The sequence below is a fragment of the Littorina saxatilis genome, linkage group LG12 (genome assembly GCF_037325665.1).
Source record: "Littorina saxatilis isolate snail1 linkage group LG12, US_GU_Lsax_2.0, whole genome shotgun sequence".
In the NCBI taxonomy this organism is placed as follows: domain Eukaryota; kingdom Metazoa; phylum Mollusca; class Gastropoda; order Littorinimorpha; family Littorinidae; genus Littorina; species Littorina saxatilis.
This window is the reverse complement of record NC_090256.1, coordinates 31,756,371-31,773,568: the sequence shown is the minus strand read 5'-3', so window position 1 is coordinate 31,773,568 and position 17,198 is coordinate 31,756,371. Positions and strand designations below refer to the sequence as shown.

At 40.7% G+C, this 17,198-nt stretch overlaps 1 protein-coding gene across 2 annotated transcripts in view; it reads right to left on the bottom strand.

Moving 5' to 3' along the window:
- The window catches only part of LOC138981765 (telomere-associated protein RIF1-like), a 52,552-nt gene extending 36,163 nt beyond the window's left edge, over window positions 1–16,389 (bottom strand). The window contains exons 1-17 of one of the 2 annotated variants that reach the window (XM_070354839.1): window positions 15,985–16,389; window positions 14,738–15,030; window positions 13,408–13,549; window positions 12,729–12,823; window positions 12,001–12,187; window positions 11,412–11,504; window positions 10,053–10,185; window positions 9,622–9,773; window positions 8,071–8,158; window positions 6,951–7,106; window positions 6,024–6,134; window positions 4,956–5,110; window positions 4,390–4,473; window positions 3,816–3,889; window positions 3,296–3,476; window positions 1,465–1,569; window positions 702–854 (exon numbers count right to left, since the gene is read on the bottom strand). In XM_070354839.1, coding sequence (XP_070210940.1) covers window positions 702–854; window positions 1,465–1,569; window positions 3,296–3,476; window positions 3,816–3,889; window positions 4,390–4,473; window positions 4,956–5,110; window positions 6,024–6,134; window positions 6,951–7,106; window positions 8,071–8,158; window positions 9,622–9,773; window positions 10,053–10,185; window positions 11,412–11,504; window positions 12,001–12,187; window positions 12,729–12,823; window positions 13,408–13,549; window positions 14,738–15,024 — 2,196 coding nt within the window. In that variant the 5' untranslated portion in view covers window positions 15,025–15,030; window positions 15,985–16,389. The remainder of the gene's footprint in view (window positions 1–701; window positions 855–1,464; window positions 1,570–3,295; window positions 3,477–3,815; window positions 3,890–4,389; window positions 4,474–4,955; window positions 5,111–6,023; window positions 6,135–6,950; window positions 7,107–8,070; window positions 8,159–9,621; window positions 9,774–10,052; window positions 10,186–11,411; window positions 11,505–12,000; window positions 12,188–12,728; window positions 12,824–13,407; window positions 13,550–14,737; window positions 15,031–15,984) is intronic. The other variant, XM_070354840.1, reaches the window with a different exon arrangement.
- Between the last annotated feature and the right edge of the window lie 809 nt (window positions 16,390–17,198).

Here is a 17,198-nt window from a genome sequence, read left to right as displayed (position 1 = left end):
AAGCAAGGTCAAGATGCTATGTATGTTTTTTGGGGCCTTGTCATCATACACCATCTTGCCAAATTTGGTACTGATAGACTGAATAGTGTCCAAGAAATATCCAACGTTAAAGTTTTCCGGACGGACGGACGGATGTCCGGACGGACGGACGACTCGGGTGAGTACATAGACTCACTTTTGCTTCGCATGTGAGTCAAAAACAGTCAACAAAAGGAATGAGCATTGGGAGTCACTATGACTACAGTAAGAAAGTGTAACATTACAAAAGAAAAGTGTAGCTGGACAATTAGTATTACAGTTTGAGAACAAGATGATCATAAAGTGTGTCAAGAGTAAAATTACAACAAGCTACAGAGGTAAGTGCTCCCCTGGAAAGGAAAGAGGCACAGGTCTTTCTCAGATACTCAAAATATGAACTTGACCTTTCCCCCCCCAGAGGGCCCATTATCGCCCCCTCAAGCTCCCATATATGGATCCCTGAAACACACGCTGTACACAATGCTACCTTAACCTATGATGCATATATTTTTATTTGTACTGGCTTCCTGTGATATAATTTTAGAAGTGTCAGTAGTTACTTTGCTCCGATTTTTTAAAGTTTGAAATTGATGGGAGTTACTTTCCATGTCAAGGAAGAAAAAGGGTTGAGACATGAAGTGGAGAATGTTCCACAATTGGAAGAGGCAGCAGACACAACTTACCTTGACAAAGGTTTCAGCTTTCACTGCGTTGAGAATCTTGCGTGAGAATTCTTCAAGGACGATGTTTGCCTCTGCGTTGGACACGAGTGCTGACAGGCGGGCAAAGGTGTGGTACAGTTCCGACCAGGTCTTCATTGCTGTCTTGTGCACCGTCTGCAAACACACACCACTGCATCAGGATCAGATGGCTTTGTGCTTCAGCAGTCTCAAACACTAAATAATCATGGAGGACAATATAAACAAGAACAACAAAAAAGAACTTGAAACTATGATGGTGAAAAAAATAATGAAAGAAAAGTCAACGTTGAAGAAAAAGAAAATTACCCATCTGAATTAAATATACGCTTCCACAGTTTTAGCGTGGATGCAAGTGGGTTGAATATTTCCATGTGATATTTCTTCCCTAATAACTACTACTAGGCACTTTTATCTTAAAAAAACCCCACCAATTTGAACAAACTATTTCATGCCTCAATGTTAATTGTTATATAGTTTGCTTAAATTCAGACATAAAATTCAAGCATACCCATAAGCACTCAAGTTCTAGACAGAAAAAAACCCTGATGAATTCTACCAAACGTTCCATATCTCAATAATTTTAAAAAAAACACCGCGTGTCTGGTGTAAAAGATGCAAACAAAGTTACAATTTCAGCCAATGGCCTCCGATTGAGCTGCAGGGAAACCTGTGACTTATTTCCCTTTACTTGGTTTGAAAAAACAACCTGATGCATCAGTTCAAGGTCTCTGTCCAGTAGCCTTACCTGTGCAACCTTGGCGTCAAGCCTGTGACTGACTGGCAGCAGGAGAGCGGTGTACATGCAGTCAAAGTTGTACTCCAGTGAGTCCCCCTGGTTCACTTCATGCGTCTGCACGATCAAATGTTTCAAAGTTTAACCATACAGGTATGTACACATCAGAAATTCAATGCAGGGAATAATGATCATGCAAGTCAATCAAATATCAAAGCATTTATTCTCACAGCATTTGAGCAAGCCACAACACTAAAAACTCCCCCCCCCAAAAAAAAAACCCCAAAAAACAAGAAGAGCAAACGCTCGATCGAATCACTTTCGCAGTTCTGAATATTATATGAGGCATCAGATGGACAGGAAGAAATTGCTATTCACAACACAATGAGTCACGTTCACATAAAATTTGAGCCCGGTCACTTTTATAGTTTCCGAGAAAAGCCCAACGTTAAGTTGTGTGTTGCCGAACAGAAAAGGCTAGTTATCTCCCTTGTTTTTCTGATAACGTTCGTAAAAGGCTACAGATGTAAATACTTTGATGTAAAGAATAATCCTACAAAGTTTCAATCACATCCGATGAACTTTGTCAAAGATATAAAATGTCTAATTTTTCCTTTGACGCTGACCTGTGACCTTGAAAAAGGTCAAAGGTCAACGAAACCATCGTTAAAGTGTAGAGGTCATTGGAGGTCACGACTAAACAAAATATGAGCCCGATCGCTTTGATAGTTTCCGAGAAAAGTCCATATAAAATGTCTAATTTTTCCTTTGACGCTGACCTGTGACCTTGAAAAAGGTCAAAGGTCAACGAAACCATCGTTAAAGTGTAGAGGTCATTGGAGGTCACGACTAAACAAAATATGAGCCCGATCGCTTTGATAGTTTCCGAGAAAAGTCCAACGTTAAGGTGGTGTCTACGGACGGCCGGACGGCCGGCCGGACAGACTAACACTGACCGATTACATAGAGTCACTTTTTCTCAAGTGACTCAAAAAATTAAACAAGAAGAGCAAACGCTCGATCGAGTCACTTTCGCAGTTCTGAATATTATATGAGGCATCAGATGGACAGGAAGAAATTGCTATTCACAACACAATGAGTCACGTTCACATAAAATTTGAGCCCGGTCACTTTTATAGTTTCCGAGAAAAGCCCAACGTTAAGTTGTGTGTTGCCGAACAGAAAAGGCTAGTTATCTCCCTTGTTTTTCTGATAACGTTCGTAAAAGGCTACAGATGTAAATACTTTGATGTAAAGAATAATCCTACAAAGTTTCAATCACATCCGATGAACTTTGTCAAAGATATAAAATGTCTAATTTTTCCTTTGACGCTGACCTGTGACCTTGAAAAAGGTCAAAGGTCAACGAAACCATCGTTAAAGTGTAGAGGTCATTGGAGGTCACGACTAAACAAAATATGAGCCCAATCGCTTTGATAGTTTCCGAGAAAAGTCCAACGTTAAGGTGGTGTCTACGGCCGGCCGGCCGGCCGGACAGACTAACACTGACCGATTACATAGAGTCACTTTTTCTCAAGTGACTCAAAAAATTAAGAAAGACACAACAAAAGTTTGCAGCTGCAAAAGGATCTTTTGAGTCACCAACCATACCTTTTTAATCATTTTTCCCCTCAACACATGAAAAAAGTAGACAGCTCAAGGAAAAGTCAAATCAACAGTCACATCCTATCAAAACTCCAGACAAAAATTAATTAACCACAGAAGACGAGACACATGAAAACCTTGACACTGATTCACACAAAAGTGAACATCCCATAACTATCACACCACCAAAGCCAGAAAATGACATCTCAAACGTTGATCGTCAATTCAACAAGCTCACCTTAGAAATATGTTCCTGCAGTGTGTGAGCTAGGACACTCCAGAGACGCCACAAGACTTCGGCGCCAGACAGAAACTGAGTGTTGCAGTCCAGCAACTCTCCGACACGCTGACAGAACTCCAGAACACCCGTCGGGTGACTGGTGCCACAGCGAACCAGGGTTGAAAACACTGTCATGAAACTGCACACACACAAAAAAGAGGTGAAATATGTGTACGTCCTATTTTGAAGTTTGAGGGGAAAAATCATGTTAAATTCAAAACTTCTTTCTGCTGAAACAGAACAGCTGTATTGTTTTTCTAGCTGTTTACATACATGAAAATTTGTGAAACACCACACTTGTTTGCTGTTTCCACTAGTGAAACATTTGTAAAATACCACACTTTCAGGAATCTGCATGAAGAAATGTCAAAAACTCACTGCTTAGATAGCAATGAAATGTGAAGTTGCTTTGCTTTCAATACCAAATGGTGTATTAACGAAGAGGATAACCATGCAGAAGTGAATCAAAGAATCAAACCTTTCTTGTGTGTCACTGTCTTTCAAGACAGTTGGTGTGAGAAGAACTTCACACAGAAACTGAGCAGGACAACCCTGAAGACAAAAGCCAATAATAATGATAGTAATAATAATGATAATGATGATAGTAGTAATAATGCTCACTGGAGCTCATCAGAGTTATCAATAATATGCATGTAATTACAAACAGTGCCAATTCAAAGAAAAGACTTTCCAACATAAAAGTGATTGTGCATTTAGTAAGCGACAAAAGTCAAAAACAAATTTGTAAAATGCAGTCAGTTTATCATTCATTAACATACAGACTGACATACTGCATGGTTTCAACATGATACTCTACAGACAAAAAGAAACTAAATAAATGAGCAAGAGCATTTTAAATCGAATCAAATCTTAAACCAAAAGAGTTAAAGCCAATGCTTGCGACAGAATGATGATAACCATGAACCGGGAATATCCAAGGTAATCAGAATTGACCAAAGCTGCACAGTGTCACCGGTTTAGGTTTTTTCAAAAGGCAATTAGTCAGTTTATAAGCAGGTTTTCAGCTTTAATGCAAAACGGAAGAGACTCACCTTGGCCACATGACCGCTACTGATGCTGAAAGCTGTGGAAGAAAGGACTTTGGCCGGGAAGGAACAAACTAGCTGGAACAGTTTCTGCAACACAGAGAACATTGACATCACTATCCAGGTTGTGATATCACATACCATGATACGTTATTGTGGAAAAATGAAAGCACAGCAGCTTGCTGCAAGGGTATGAGAAATTTAAAGGCACATCACAGGTAACATTTATTTGTGAAATCCACATGACTAGCAAACAACAACAACCAGCCAACTAAAACTTCCTGAAACCAAATCACAAATGAATCAACAGCATCAATTAAATTGTAAACCATAGAAGCAGATTTCATAATTCAGAATCTACAATGTAACCTTCCGGCCAATACTTTCTCAGTTTGTGTATAAAATCCAAGAAATCCTGTGTGAACTTAAAGAACACCCTCTGTCCACCCTGAAGTGTAATTGAACTTGTTGCAGTAACACCTACGCAGGTCGTGAAACAACCGAACAAACAAAACCCATATTCTACAAACACAATACTGAAAGAAGACAACAGAACAAGGGGTGAAATTTACCATGGTTAGGCGCTGGGACAAGATTTGACTGAGGACCAGGACTTGGAACTGTCCCAGGAAGGACGAGAGAGCTTCGTGTCGTTCACTGCGCGTTGTGTCCAGTGCCATGCGCATGTGATATGCAGCGCACTGCCATACATACAACAGCAGGCTTTCTGCAATGACAAAAAATCTAGATATGTCCCACAGGATGCCATTCCCTTTTTACATTCACTCAAGATTTGATTTTGAAGTAAATCCTGCCAGGATTTCAAACTCACTAGTTTCTACAGGTGTATGTTCTTCATTTAATGGTTAAAACCAGAGGTTCATTAAGGCCAAAAAAAAAAGTTGTACGTTTCTGGTAACATGGCTAAAAAAAATAGGGTAGGTAGGTAGGGATTTTGTTTTTGTTGTTGTTGGTCAGGGTAGAAAATAACTATACAGTGACGCAAAGATACTGGACTTACTATACAAAGAGAAAGACAACACATTACAAAACAAATGAGACAAAAGGGATGCAGGGTTATCCCCCTTGTGTCATCTGCCGTCTTGTTACTTTCGTTTTGACGCTTTTTTAATTTTTTTTAACAAATGCAATAAAATAAAGTCTAGGGTCGGCGGGAAAAAACTAGGTAGGGTCAGGTGACCAGAAACATACAACCTTTTTTGTGTGGCCTAAACAAAAGTAATCAATAACAGTTATTTGCAGTCAACGCTATTTCACAAAAAAGATTTTCCTATCCAGAATCCCCTCTTGATTGACATTTTTTTTTTTAATGAACTTTGGGGGTGTAATGACACCCTATGCTCGGTTTATTCTGTACAGGGTGCCAACAAGTTACAAACAGGCGTCGACAGAGACGACGAAGAGAGTGAGTACTTGTAGGTTGATAGGCTTGTGATGAACCTTATGACACAGCCGGCCTGATCTTCTCTTCTCACTACACTAAGCAGTATCTCTGCTGGATATGACAAGTTCAACGACAACAGAACGCAAAATTATGAAAATAAATCAACAATCAATGAAGTATAGTAAACGCGAAACAAATTTACATGAACAAAGAAAAATAAATAAGCAAGTCTTACCTGACATACTGGTAGACAGAATCTTGGTTAATTCAAAGAGCGCTGAAATAAGGATGTTTGCGTTCTTGAGAAACAGGCCCACAGACATGGTCACATCTGTTTTCAGTGGATCTGAAAGAGAAAAAAAAACCACTATCAGTATCAACCAGTACCAAGAAACACTTTCCATTTGAGTTTGTGTCATCTGGCTGGACAGAATAAAAACTAAACATCAGGACACATTTACTGTTATGCTGGGTGGGTGGCCGAGTGGTAACGCACTTGCGCTCGGAAGCGAGAGGTTGCGAGTTCGACCCTGGGTCAGGGCGTTAGCAATTTTCTCCCCCCTTTCCTTACCTAGGTGGTGGGTTCAAGTGCTAGTCTTTCGGATGAGACGAAAAACCGAGGTCCCTTCGTGTACACTACATTGGGGTGTGCACGTTAAAGATCCCACGATTGACAAAAGGGTCTTTCCTGGCAAAATTGTATAGGCATAGATAAAAATGTCCACCAAAATACCCGTGTGACTTGGAATAATAGGCCGTGAAAAGTAGGATATGCGCCGAAATGGCTGCGATCTGCTGGTCGATATGAATGCGTGATGTATTGTGTAAAAAATTCCATCTCACACGGCATAAATAGATCCCTGCGCCTTGAGTCCGAGTCTGGAGATACGCGCGCGATATAAGACTTCATATAGTTGTAAGACAAAGCCAAGCCAATGACCAAGAAATGCTACAGAACTCCTGATAAAGATGAAATCATACCGGAAATAAGTCTACTAGACACACACAAAAAACAACAAGCTCCAGCTCTCTTCAAACTACAAAACTGGGAATCCTTTCCATCACACATATCTTTATATTTTGTTTGATACATTTACTCGTTCCCCTCCCACTTTTCAACCATCCAAGAGTAAACGTTTTTCCTCCGAAACTTTGAACTGACCAAGAGTGAAGTTGAGTGATGGACCGGGTGTTTTGTTGGGGTCTTTCAGCAAAAAAGCCAGAATCTCCATGCCACACTGTTGAATTTTGGGAAAATTTGGCAAGTTGATGGACGAACCGGGGGCCCTTGTAGCTGGACTGCGGCAATCAAACACAGCTGGAGAAAGGAAATAATTCAAAATAAATAATACATAAAAAAATCTTAACAACAAAGTAACTGTGGTGAGATGAACAAAGTTAAAAAACAAAAGATATCTGTACTCACCGATACAAGAACAGCACAAGAAAATAATACATAAGGCCTAAAAAAAAAATAGGTGTGGTTACGGTAACCCGACTTACCCTATTTTTAGGGGCCGACCCTATAACTTTTTATTACATTTGTCAAAAAAAAAAAAAAAAACCCCACCAAGAAAACGAGTGCAGAAAACGCAATGAAAGTGAAAGCGCCGGAGTCGCACACTTATTTCCCTGTCAAGTAGTAATTTGTACACATTAGAAAAAAAAGTTAAAAAAAAAAAAGTGACTGCCTACCTTCCTACCCTATTCTTTTGGGCTATGTTACCGTAACCACACCTATTTTTTTTTTGGCCTAACTATGATAAATGAACAAATAAGTGATAAGACAGGTGAATTTTGAAATGGACCGCTTGATCAGTCCTCAGGGAAAAAAAGAGAACTAAAATGAAAAGCAAAACTACATGGACTAGCAGACACCCAAACATTAAGAGAATGCTGATCATTTCTATCCTATTCGTCATACAAAAAATGCATTACACCTAGCTCTAAGCGTTTGAGTGCATAAATTATCTGTGTTGAGTATAACTTCTCTTATTTGCTTGCTCATTTAATTGGTTTGGTTTCAAAGTCTTGAGCCTTGAAAGCATGCTTATAAAGTCACAAACTTTCTTAGTGGAAAATATCAACACAGTTTTGGAATAGTGGACATTTGTGTAGGCTTGTGAATTTGACAAGTTACTCGCCTGTCGACCTACTGAACATTTGATAACATCCACATCCCTAGCAGTGCATTTACTTCAAGAAGTACATAAGCCATCTTAATCTCAACATAGAGAAGGCTCTATAATAAAACAATAATCCTACAATGGAAAGGAACTTACACCTGCCAGGTGTGTTGGGGGTAGAGCCAGGAGCTGATGAACCAAGGCGTACGCTGCCCACACAAAACTGCAGCAGCGGCTTGAGGATCTGGGGAAACAACAACAGCTGAATAAATTCATTAAAATCAACTTCATTCTGTTAAACAAATCATTTTTATTTCAGACTCTGAGCACCAAAGGAAAGTTCAAATACAAACGAAACACCGGCCCCCGTAGCGCAGTGGTTAGCGCATCGGGCTGCGGGCCGGGAGGTCGTGGGTTCGAATCCCATCGTCATGTGGGTTTTTCGGGCTACGGTCGGCTCCTACCCAGAGTGGAAGTGCTATGGTTCCTATGGGAAGGCTGGGATCACACAGCCGAGTGTCATTCACTTAACGAATGCGACTTTGAGGGTGCTCAGGTTGACGCCAGGATATATTATGACAGTAAGTGTAGAGTGCTGCCCTGTCACGTAGTCTCAAACCAAATTGGAAATCCAAAGCATCATTATAATCATCCTCATCTCATTAATCATCCAAAATATAAATTGTCCTTGCTCTTGTGGCCCTTCATGCCCGGAGCTCTCATGGTGACCTTGGTCTCAGTGTTCCTGTTCCTTCCTTCCCTGAATAGTAGTTCTGCTGTCAGTCTTCAACGTGTGACGTTCTGGGGCGTCGACGGAGGGACGTGGTGGCGGTCTGCTCTCTGGAGGGGACGCTCACTCAGTCTGGCTCAGCGACTTAAAGTTAATGTCGTTTGTAGGGGGCATAGTAGGTAGTGGGCTGCGTCCGTTAGCTCGGGACAGACCCACTACTGAACACCGTCGAAGTGACTCAGCAGAAGTGCAGTGTCACCTTCCAAGGGTAGCCTACCGCAGCAATCCGACATCCCCCCCCCTGGAGCGTCTGTAAAATCGACAAGTCTGGCAGCGGAACAAAATTCAGAGGTGGTTGGAACAGCGAGTGCAGGGACGGGGCGGTGTGAGAGCACAACGGGACAAAGGAACAGGTGTAAAGACGAAAAAAACAAAAACAAGCGAAACATAAGAATACAAAACAAACGACAAGGCTAGTTTATTGAACGTTTAATTACAGACAAAACAAAACAAATTGTTTGAATGTTTTGTTTTGACTATAATCAAAGGTTCCAACTCTTATTTTTAATTCTTGATCTTGAAATGTTAACTGTGTCATCTGTTTAGATAAAAAAAAAAATCTAATGCATAGGAAGGAAGGCCAGAACTTATAGCAACTGTGCAAGGCCCTTGGTATCCAAACCTTTCATCAAAAGATGTCAGCTTCACTCCTTCAGATATTCTAACGCACAGTAAGAATGTTAACCTACTCTCACTGTCTAGCTTTTGTTAATCTGCTGAAATCTTAACCATACCCTGCCAACGTTCCAAAATCGAGACCCTAAAAACAAGACGGGTCAAAGAATAGAACGTTATACAAAATATGTCACAAAAACCTTGACCAATGAGTCTTTCAAATGAACAAACACACACAGCAGAACAAATAATAATGGGAAGATGAGAGAATGAGAAAAGGAGAATGCCAGAAGCAGACTAACCTGATCAAAGTAATGCCAGACTCGGGGCCCCATGCACTGCACACAGTGCCACCATGTTATCAGTTTCTCCATGGCAACGGCCTCTGTGGGGGTGTTGCGTACGGTCAAGGGTTTGATCACCAGTCCTAAAATCTTAGCGTCTGTCAGGATGTCTGAAAAACAAAAGTAATAAAAGACATTGAGTCCACAATAACAAACAAATGAGTTAATAAAAGTGAAAAATCCACATCGTCCGTTTCCTGTAGACAAATCGGAAGTTAAAGCATCACTGATCAGTGTAAAACATCATTACCAATGCACCCCCCCCCCCCAAAAAAAAAATGGCATAAGAAGCAACTGAGATAACAGTTCTACATAAAGCACAAGAGTTCAAAACGCAAGGTAAGGATAGACATTAATAAAAAAAAATAATAAAAAAAGAGAAGACTCACTTGTGTCAGCAAAGCAGTCGATAAGTGTGCGCCATGAGCGGAATGTCTGAGCTCGTGTTTCAGGCGTGGAGGTGCGGAACCCAAGCTCCAGTATAGACAGTAAGCTGTTAATGACCGTGCCGTGGTGAAGCTCCTGTAAAGGGAATTAAACCATTAGAATGAAGAGATAATATCTTCACATTACAAGCTCAGATAGACAATATAACTACATTAAAGTTTAGTTTAGGTGCACGAGTATGTGCTCTCAGCACTGACAGAAATATCTATGCCAACACTTTTTACACCTGACTCAAACTGGAAGAAAAACAACAAGAATACAATTTGTTAAAACAAAGAAGAGTTTTGTAGAAAAGACCACTGAGTGACACACTTCAAGTACAAGTTTCATGCAAGTCAACTATTCTTTCTGCTGCTGATTGAAATGTCTGCCACAGACTAATGACTAATGACAAAGACAGAAGTTCAAGTTCTGACTAAGGCCCAGTTTGCAATGCACTGATGGTTATCAGGCATGGGAATTGAAAAAAGTAAAAAAGCCTGAAAATGCTTAAGTAATGGCAAAGTCGACGGCACGAAGCGCCTAGCCCTGCTAGGGGGGTTCGGGGGCATGCCCTCCCCCGGAATTTTTTTTCCCCAAAGAACCCAAATGGTGCAATTTGGTGTCATCTAAGCTCCAAGTTTGCCATTAAATTCAGTTTTTAGAATCATTTTTGTCTCCCCCATTTATTTTTTCCCACCACATGGTCTATTCCTTAACGTGGTGTGGTGGTTTGCGTGTCTCGGTGACCCTAAGAGCTATGCCAGCGGGAGTGTAAACTCCTGGCAGGGCTTCCCAAGCTGGACAGGTCGAAAGGTAGAGGCCAGACTAATATGGACCAACCTTGTGCTCACAGGGCAGGTCCTTGGGCCATGAGCTAAGGGTGAGGTAACCCTGACAGAAACCTCGAGTGCTGAAGACGTATGTGTTGGGCCGCACTCCAACAAACCACAACACTACGCATCAACTGCCATTGATCGGCGATCGAAAAGAAGAATTTATTTTTTCGGCGGCCACTTTTGCTTTTTCGGCGGAACAAAAATAAAAATTGGCGGAAATTTGCCTTTCGGCGGACAATTCCCATGCATGGGTTATACAGTGGAACCCCCCTTTTAAGACCTTCAAAAATCTAAGAAAATCAGGTCTAAAAAATGAAGAAGTCTTAAAGTGGGAGTGAATTTACAGATATTATGAACAGAATTGCTGCCAGAACACTCTTAAAAGGGAGGGAGTTTTAAAAAGGGGGTTCCACTGTACACACATTCTGAAAGCTAGAAAGGAAGCCAAGCAGATGATGAACTACAAGTTTGCATACCACCTACCTTCTTGAAGATACGCAACAGCAAGTTGCAAACTTTCAGTGCGTGTGCTTCTGCATTGCACTTGAACATTTTCTCCAACTCTGGCTTGATGTGCTAAAACCACAAAAAGATATGAATGCAGCACAAGTAGACACAGTAGACCTAGAAGTGACTCTGACAATCAACATATGTAACAGAAACAATGTCTCCTCCCCATTTCTATCCTAACAAAGTGCATTATCAGCAAAATGTACAGCATTTTTTTTTAAAACTGCATTTTGATGAAAAATCATCAACGTTGAAGACGACAGAAGAATCTGCTGACTAAACCGGACACCTTTGAGATCCTCTCTTCATCACCCGAGATGTTTCTAGCAACAATTCCCTCCCCTGCTTACAACTGTAAACAAAACAGGACACAGCTCACCCTCTCTCTCACTGTCAGAATCTAAGCAAATATACAGCAGCTTCAGTGAATTATTTTACGCACTACAGCTTCAGTGCACAAACTGACTCATTTTCTCACAGTAGCATGCAAAACGAATGATTAGCCTTCCGACTCATTTCTCACAGCAATCAGCTTGCGCAACAAATCCCTAGCCTTACATACCTCTTTCAACACCACAGTTGCGGCACGCATGCATTCCTTGTTGGCGGCAAAGGCTGCAGCCCATTTGTGAGCCATGTCGTACGCATGGTTGCGCACTTTGGGTGCGGCGGATACCAACAGTCTAAGCAGGAGGGCGCCCCACTCTGCACAATGCTTCTCCATTGCCTGTCTACAATGGTCACTCAATCTGCAATGTCATAGAACATGAGGTTTAAAGACAAACAACACTGATTAAAGAAACCCAAATTACCTTTAACCCTCTCCTCCAAAGTAAAACCTTTTATGCCAGAAGTTTTAGAAGACGCCAAAACGCGAATCAAGGTGTCACATAAAAATTATGTCGGTTCTCCTACATGTTTCCCTGAAACCACACCAGGCTAGCCAGAGTGTTAAACTTGTGAGCAAGGACGTTTTTTGCAGATGATATTTTCATGATTCTATCACACGTAAAAAATTTAAAACGTGAGTAAACTGATCAGTAGAATTTATGCAGATGAATTTATCAACTTGATTAAAAAAGCAACTTCATTTGGCAACACACTCTGGTACCTGATGGTACATACTACAGCAAAAATAGAAATGTAGGAACAAATGTAAAATAATTTTTTTTAAAAGGGGGAGATAATCATTATCCCTTTGGTAATGGTACCTTATATTGGAGACCACCTAATGGTGTGTATAACCAAAAATCGTGACAAAAAAGATGCACACATGGCAAAACACTCTACCTGTTGAGTGCCACTAGGCCTTCATGTTCCACAATGACGGAGGCTCCCCACCAGTTACTGGCAGCCTTGTTGATTGCCGACAACAGCGATGGTAGCTGGAAAAATCAATGCATGAAGATCATTTAGCATGAAACAGCTTCGTCATGAACAGATATATATACTGTACTACATACGCATATATACAGATTCACAGACAAAACGTGAATTTGGAATGATGATGCAATCTGCTGTCAAATATCATCTTAAAATTACATGGGAAATCAAGAGTGCTAGACTTTGAAACAAAGTGCTTTTCCTGTTTTGCAATATATAATTAGATAATACGCACCTTGACAAAAACTGAAAACTGTAGAACTGCTACCAGTGGAGGGCCAACAGAAATGAACAAGTGGTCTGTGTCAGAATTTGTTGCTACGTTAGATACTCCAATAATACAACAAAAACAAACAAACTCCAAACTCATGTTGCTTTTATTGGAAAAGGGAATTTGAGATAAAAGTTCAAACAGCCTTCTTTGTGCGAGCATAAGATCATGCATCACCCACCCCGAAAGATTTTTTTCTAAAAAAAATAATGAGGCAATCTGAAGCTTTGAAAAAGCTGGAAATCCGCCAATGTCAAGAAGTATCCCAGCAGGTTAAACAATACACATTTCACAATGATCAGTGTCAGCACCAACCTTTGTTGTGATGACATCGGCTGCAATGCTCTGTCTGCCTAGGCACCAGAGGGCATGACTGCAGGTGCTTTTCTCCTTGGTCTCCGTGATGACCTCACTCAGCAAGGTCAGCAGCTCCGACGATTCATCCTCTGGCAAAAAGCTGAAAATCAAAGACAATATTTAGAGGAACGTGTCCCTCTTTTGCCAATGTCTAGGAAAATGATCCGATAGAAGTAGACAAAGAACTGGTTCTCCAGCCAATCAAGATAAGCTTTCACAATTAGACATGAAATAAAAACAAGTCGCGTAAGGCGAAATTACTACATTTAGTCAAGCTGTGGAACTCACAGAATGAAACTGAACGCACTGCATTTTTTCACAATGACCGTAGTCCGCCGCTAGTGCAAAAGGCAGTGAAAGTGACGAGCCTGTTTAGCGCGGTAGCGGTTGCGCTGTGCTGCATAGCACGCTTTACTGTACCTCTCTTCGTTTTAACTTTCTGAGCGTGTTTTTAATCCAAACATATCATATCTATATGTTTATGGAATCAGGAACCGACAAGGAATAAGATGAAATTGTTTTTAAAACGATTTCGGAAATTTAATTTTAATCATAATTTTTATATTTTTAATTTTCAGAGCTTGCTTTTAATCCGAATATAACATATTTATATGTTTTTGGAATCAGAACATGATGAAGAATAAAATAAAAGTAATTTTGGATCGTTATATAAAAAAAAAAAATTTAATTACAATTTTCAGATTTTGAATGACCAAAGTCATTAATTAATTTTTAAGCCTCCATGCTGAAATGCAATACCGAAGTCCGGCCTTCGTCGAAGATTGCTTGGCCAAAATTTCAATCAATTTGATTGAAAAATGAAGGTGTGACAGTGCCGCCTCAACTTTTACAAAAAGCCGGATATGACGTTATCGAAAAAATGAAAAAAACGTCTGGGGATATCATACCCAGGAACTTTCATGTAAAATTTCATAAAGATCGGTCCAGTATTTTACTCTGAATCGCTCTACACACACACACACGCACAGACACAGACACCACGACCCTCGTCTCGATTCCCCCTCTATGTTAAAACATTTAGTCAAAACTTGACTAAATGTAATGACAGTAAAGCATTCAATTTTAATGCTCTCTCTTTTTTCCTGGCATTCAGTTCGCGTTGTCTAAAATGCTGCAATACTGAGTCTTTTCTCTGTCAAAACAGGTCACGAGGTGTACACTTAAATGTGGGAGGAACCAGGGCCAGCCTCTGGAAGAATAATAAGTTCTCCACCGATACTGAAACTGTTTTGCTAACACTAATTAATACAAAGCAAAACAAATTTACCTGACAATTTCCTTATCATTAAGGCAGTAGCCCATGACACACAGAGCTTTCTGTGCCACTGAATCCAGGACGCCTCCCTTTCCTCGGGCATGCTTCTTCGTCACTGCCACCAGTCGCTTCCCTTGCTCCACAATGTCACGCTCAAACAGGCTGAGCTCCCCCTCGTTGAGGTGACCGGACAACTTGGTGTAGGCCTCAAGGAGTAGTTCCCCTGAGGATGACTTTGACTCCAATGTACCCAGCAAGGCCTGGAGGTCGAGAGGCGACTCACCGGGTACGGCAACCATCTTCTTCTGCAAACAGTGAAAAAAATCAGAATGTATGCTGATTCAAGATTTAATTCATGACAATATACATGTGCAACAACGTATGCTGATTCATGACAATAAAATTGGGCGTTAAGTGCCTTGAAGATTGAAACCCATGGACATTAACAGTGACATTAAATGCAACATCAATTCCACAGGAATTCTTTTCCACGACAAGTTTCTCGAAATGGCCATAAAAGTTTCATCAATTTTCTGAACTTTAACTTTTTGGTTTGACTGTTCCTACACTGACTGTTTTAAACAAAAAAACGTGGCGCATCTGCTGAAAGTGTTCCGTAGAAAGAAGAAATGTTGCTGACAACAAACAACATAACGTCTGTCGAGAGCAGGCATAACATTTTATGTTGTATGAAAATTGAAAGTTGTGTGTCGACTTCCATCTGTGTGATGTGTTGTCAGGCGTCCTTGGGACAGAATCCCACCAATTTAATTTCCCTTCATAAAAATGTTGTTTGTTGTTGTTGAAATATTATATTGATAGCAATGATACAAAGACATAAGTGAATCAATGCTGATCATGGAAACAAGTTCTTTATCAAGACCCCACATTACCCTGAACTCTTTACTCCGTGGCATAGTCCATAGTTTAACCGTTTAGACAATGGTTTGTATAGGAGCAAGGACATTATCTACTGTTGACTTTGAACACGAAATGCATTCTCCATAGGCCTACGCCATAAGTGACTTAATGTACTTGTACAGAATAGATTCATATGACCATGTACCACCGATCATGCATTCAGGCGCCCTTCAAAGCCAAAATCGAATTGCGTACAGGCGCGTGATTGCTGATGACACTCCCCAACAACAGACGACCAAAAAGAGTTTATTGTGGGCAACTGGTAGATGCGATCGCTATCTACTTCGTTCATAATCAAGATCGTTAGCCTTTTACAATGTCATGAAAGCCAAACAAACCTTTTTGGATCAAGGTAATCCACCCTTTACGAGAAATGTTGCTGCATTCGCAAAATGTGTAGTGTGTTGCTGCTTTCGCGGGAAATCGTGTAGGAGCGGAAGTGCTGGAAGTTGATTGGGTAAAGTTATTGTCGGGGTAGCGTCTGTAAAAAAATCTTTTTCCCAAGAAGTTTATCATCTCCATGACAAATGCTGATGATTTTTATTAAAACAAGAAAACTTGTTAACAAGGAATGTAATCAAATGTTAGCATTTTATTCTGTCTTTGTCAAATGCGGACTTTTAATTAAAGGGAGGCTATTCTAAGCAAAAACGCAGAATAGGTCAAGTACAGTTGTCTCTCGTTGACCATGAGACCTCTTTTATTTATAATGCAGACAAAATCAAGTTCTCCAAAAACAATAGCAAGAACGCTGCTTTGTTTGCATATTTAAGCCTCTATTCCATTAAAAAATGAACAAAAAACGTTCGTCTGGGTATTTCGTATATGAAGGAAAATATTTAGCTTTCAAATGAATCTTGTGTCACATGTATCAACAAAACTGAAGAGGACCCTTTCGGGCAGACTTGCGGTTCAGCCATAGCCATCATCACGCCGTAGACGGTGGCACGCCTAGTTTTTTCCACCGCAGGAACAACACCCAATTCGTTCCCCCGCACGCGGAAGCAAAATTGTTATCTCGCAAAGGAATTGCCCTGTGAAGGTACGCTGTGGCAAATCACATTATCAAGTATAGATATTCTGAAGCAGAATTGCCTAGGCTATATGTATAATATGTAACTTATGTCTTGTTGTGTACTCGTGAACAGTGGCGTTCGATTTTCTGCCGAAGTCCGTGAAAATTATACAGAGAGGTCTCAATTTCGTACAAATTAACCTAGAACTACCATTTAAAGCACTATTTTAATACTCACAGTTTAATCTTCGATACCTTGCAGCCTTGTATGCGCGTTTTTGGGCACCAGCATCGTGGATAAGCTGCTCTAATCTAGCGTTATTTTGTGGTACTCGATTCTCAGTGGGTAAGGTCCCCCGCAGACACCAGATAAGGTCCCCCGCATTTTTGCCGGAGTGCCTACTACGCCCCCCCGCACATGCGCGCTGAAAAAGCACATCATGCACAGCAAAACTGACCCGTTTGAAGCGTTTTTATTTGACAGATGGAGACCAGCGACCACACGCTATCTGCCGGGGAGGTGTCTGGGGAAGTAAT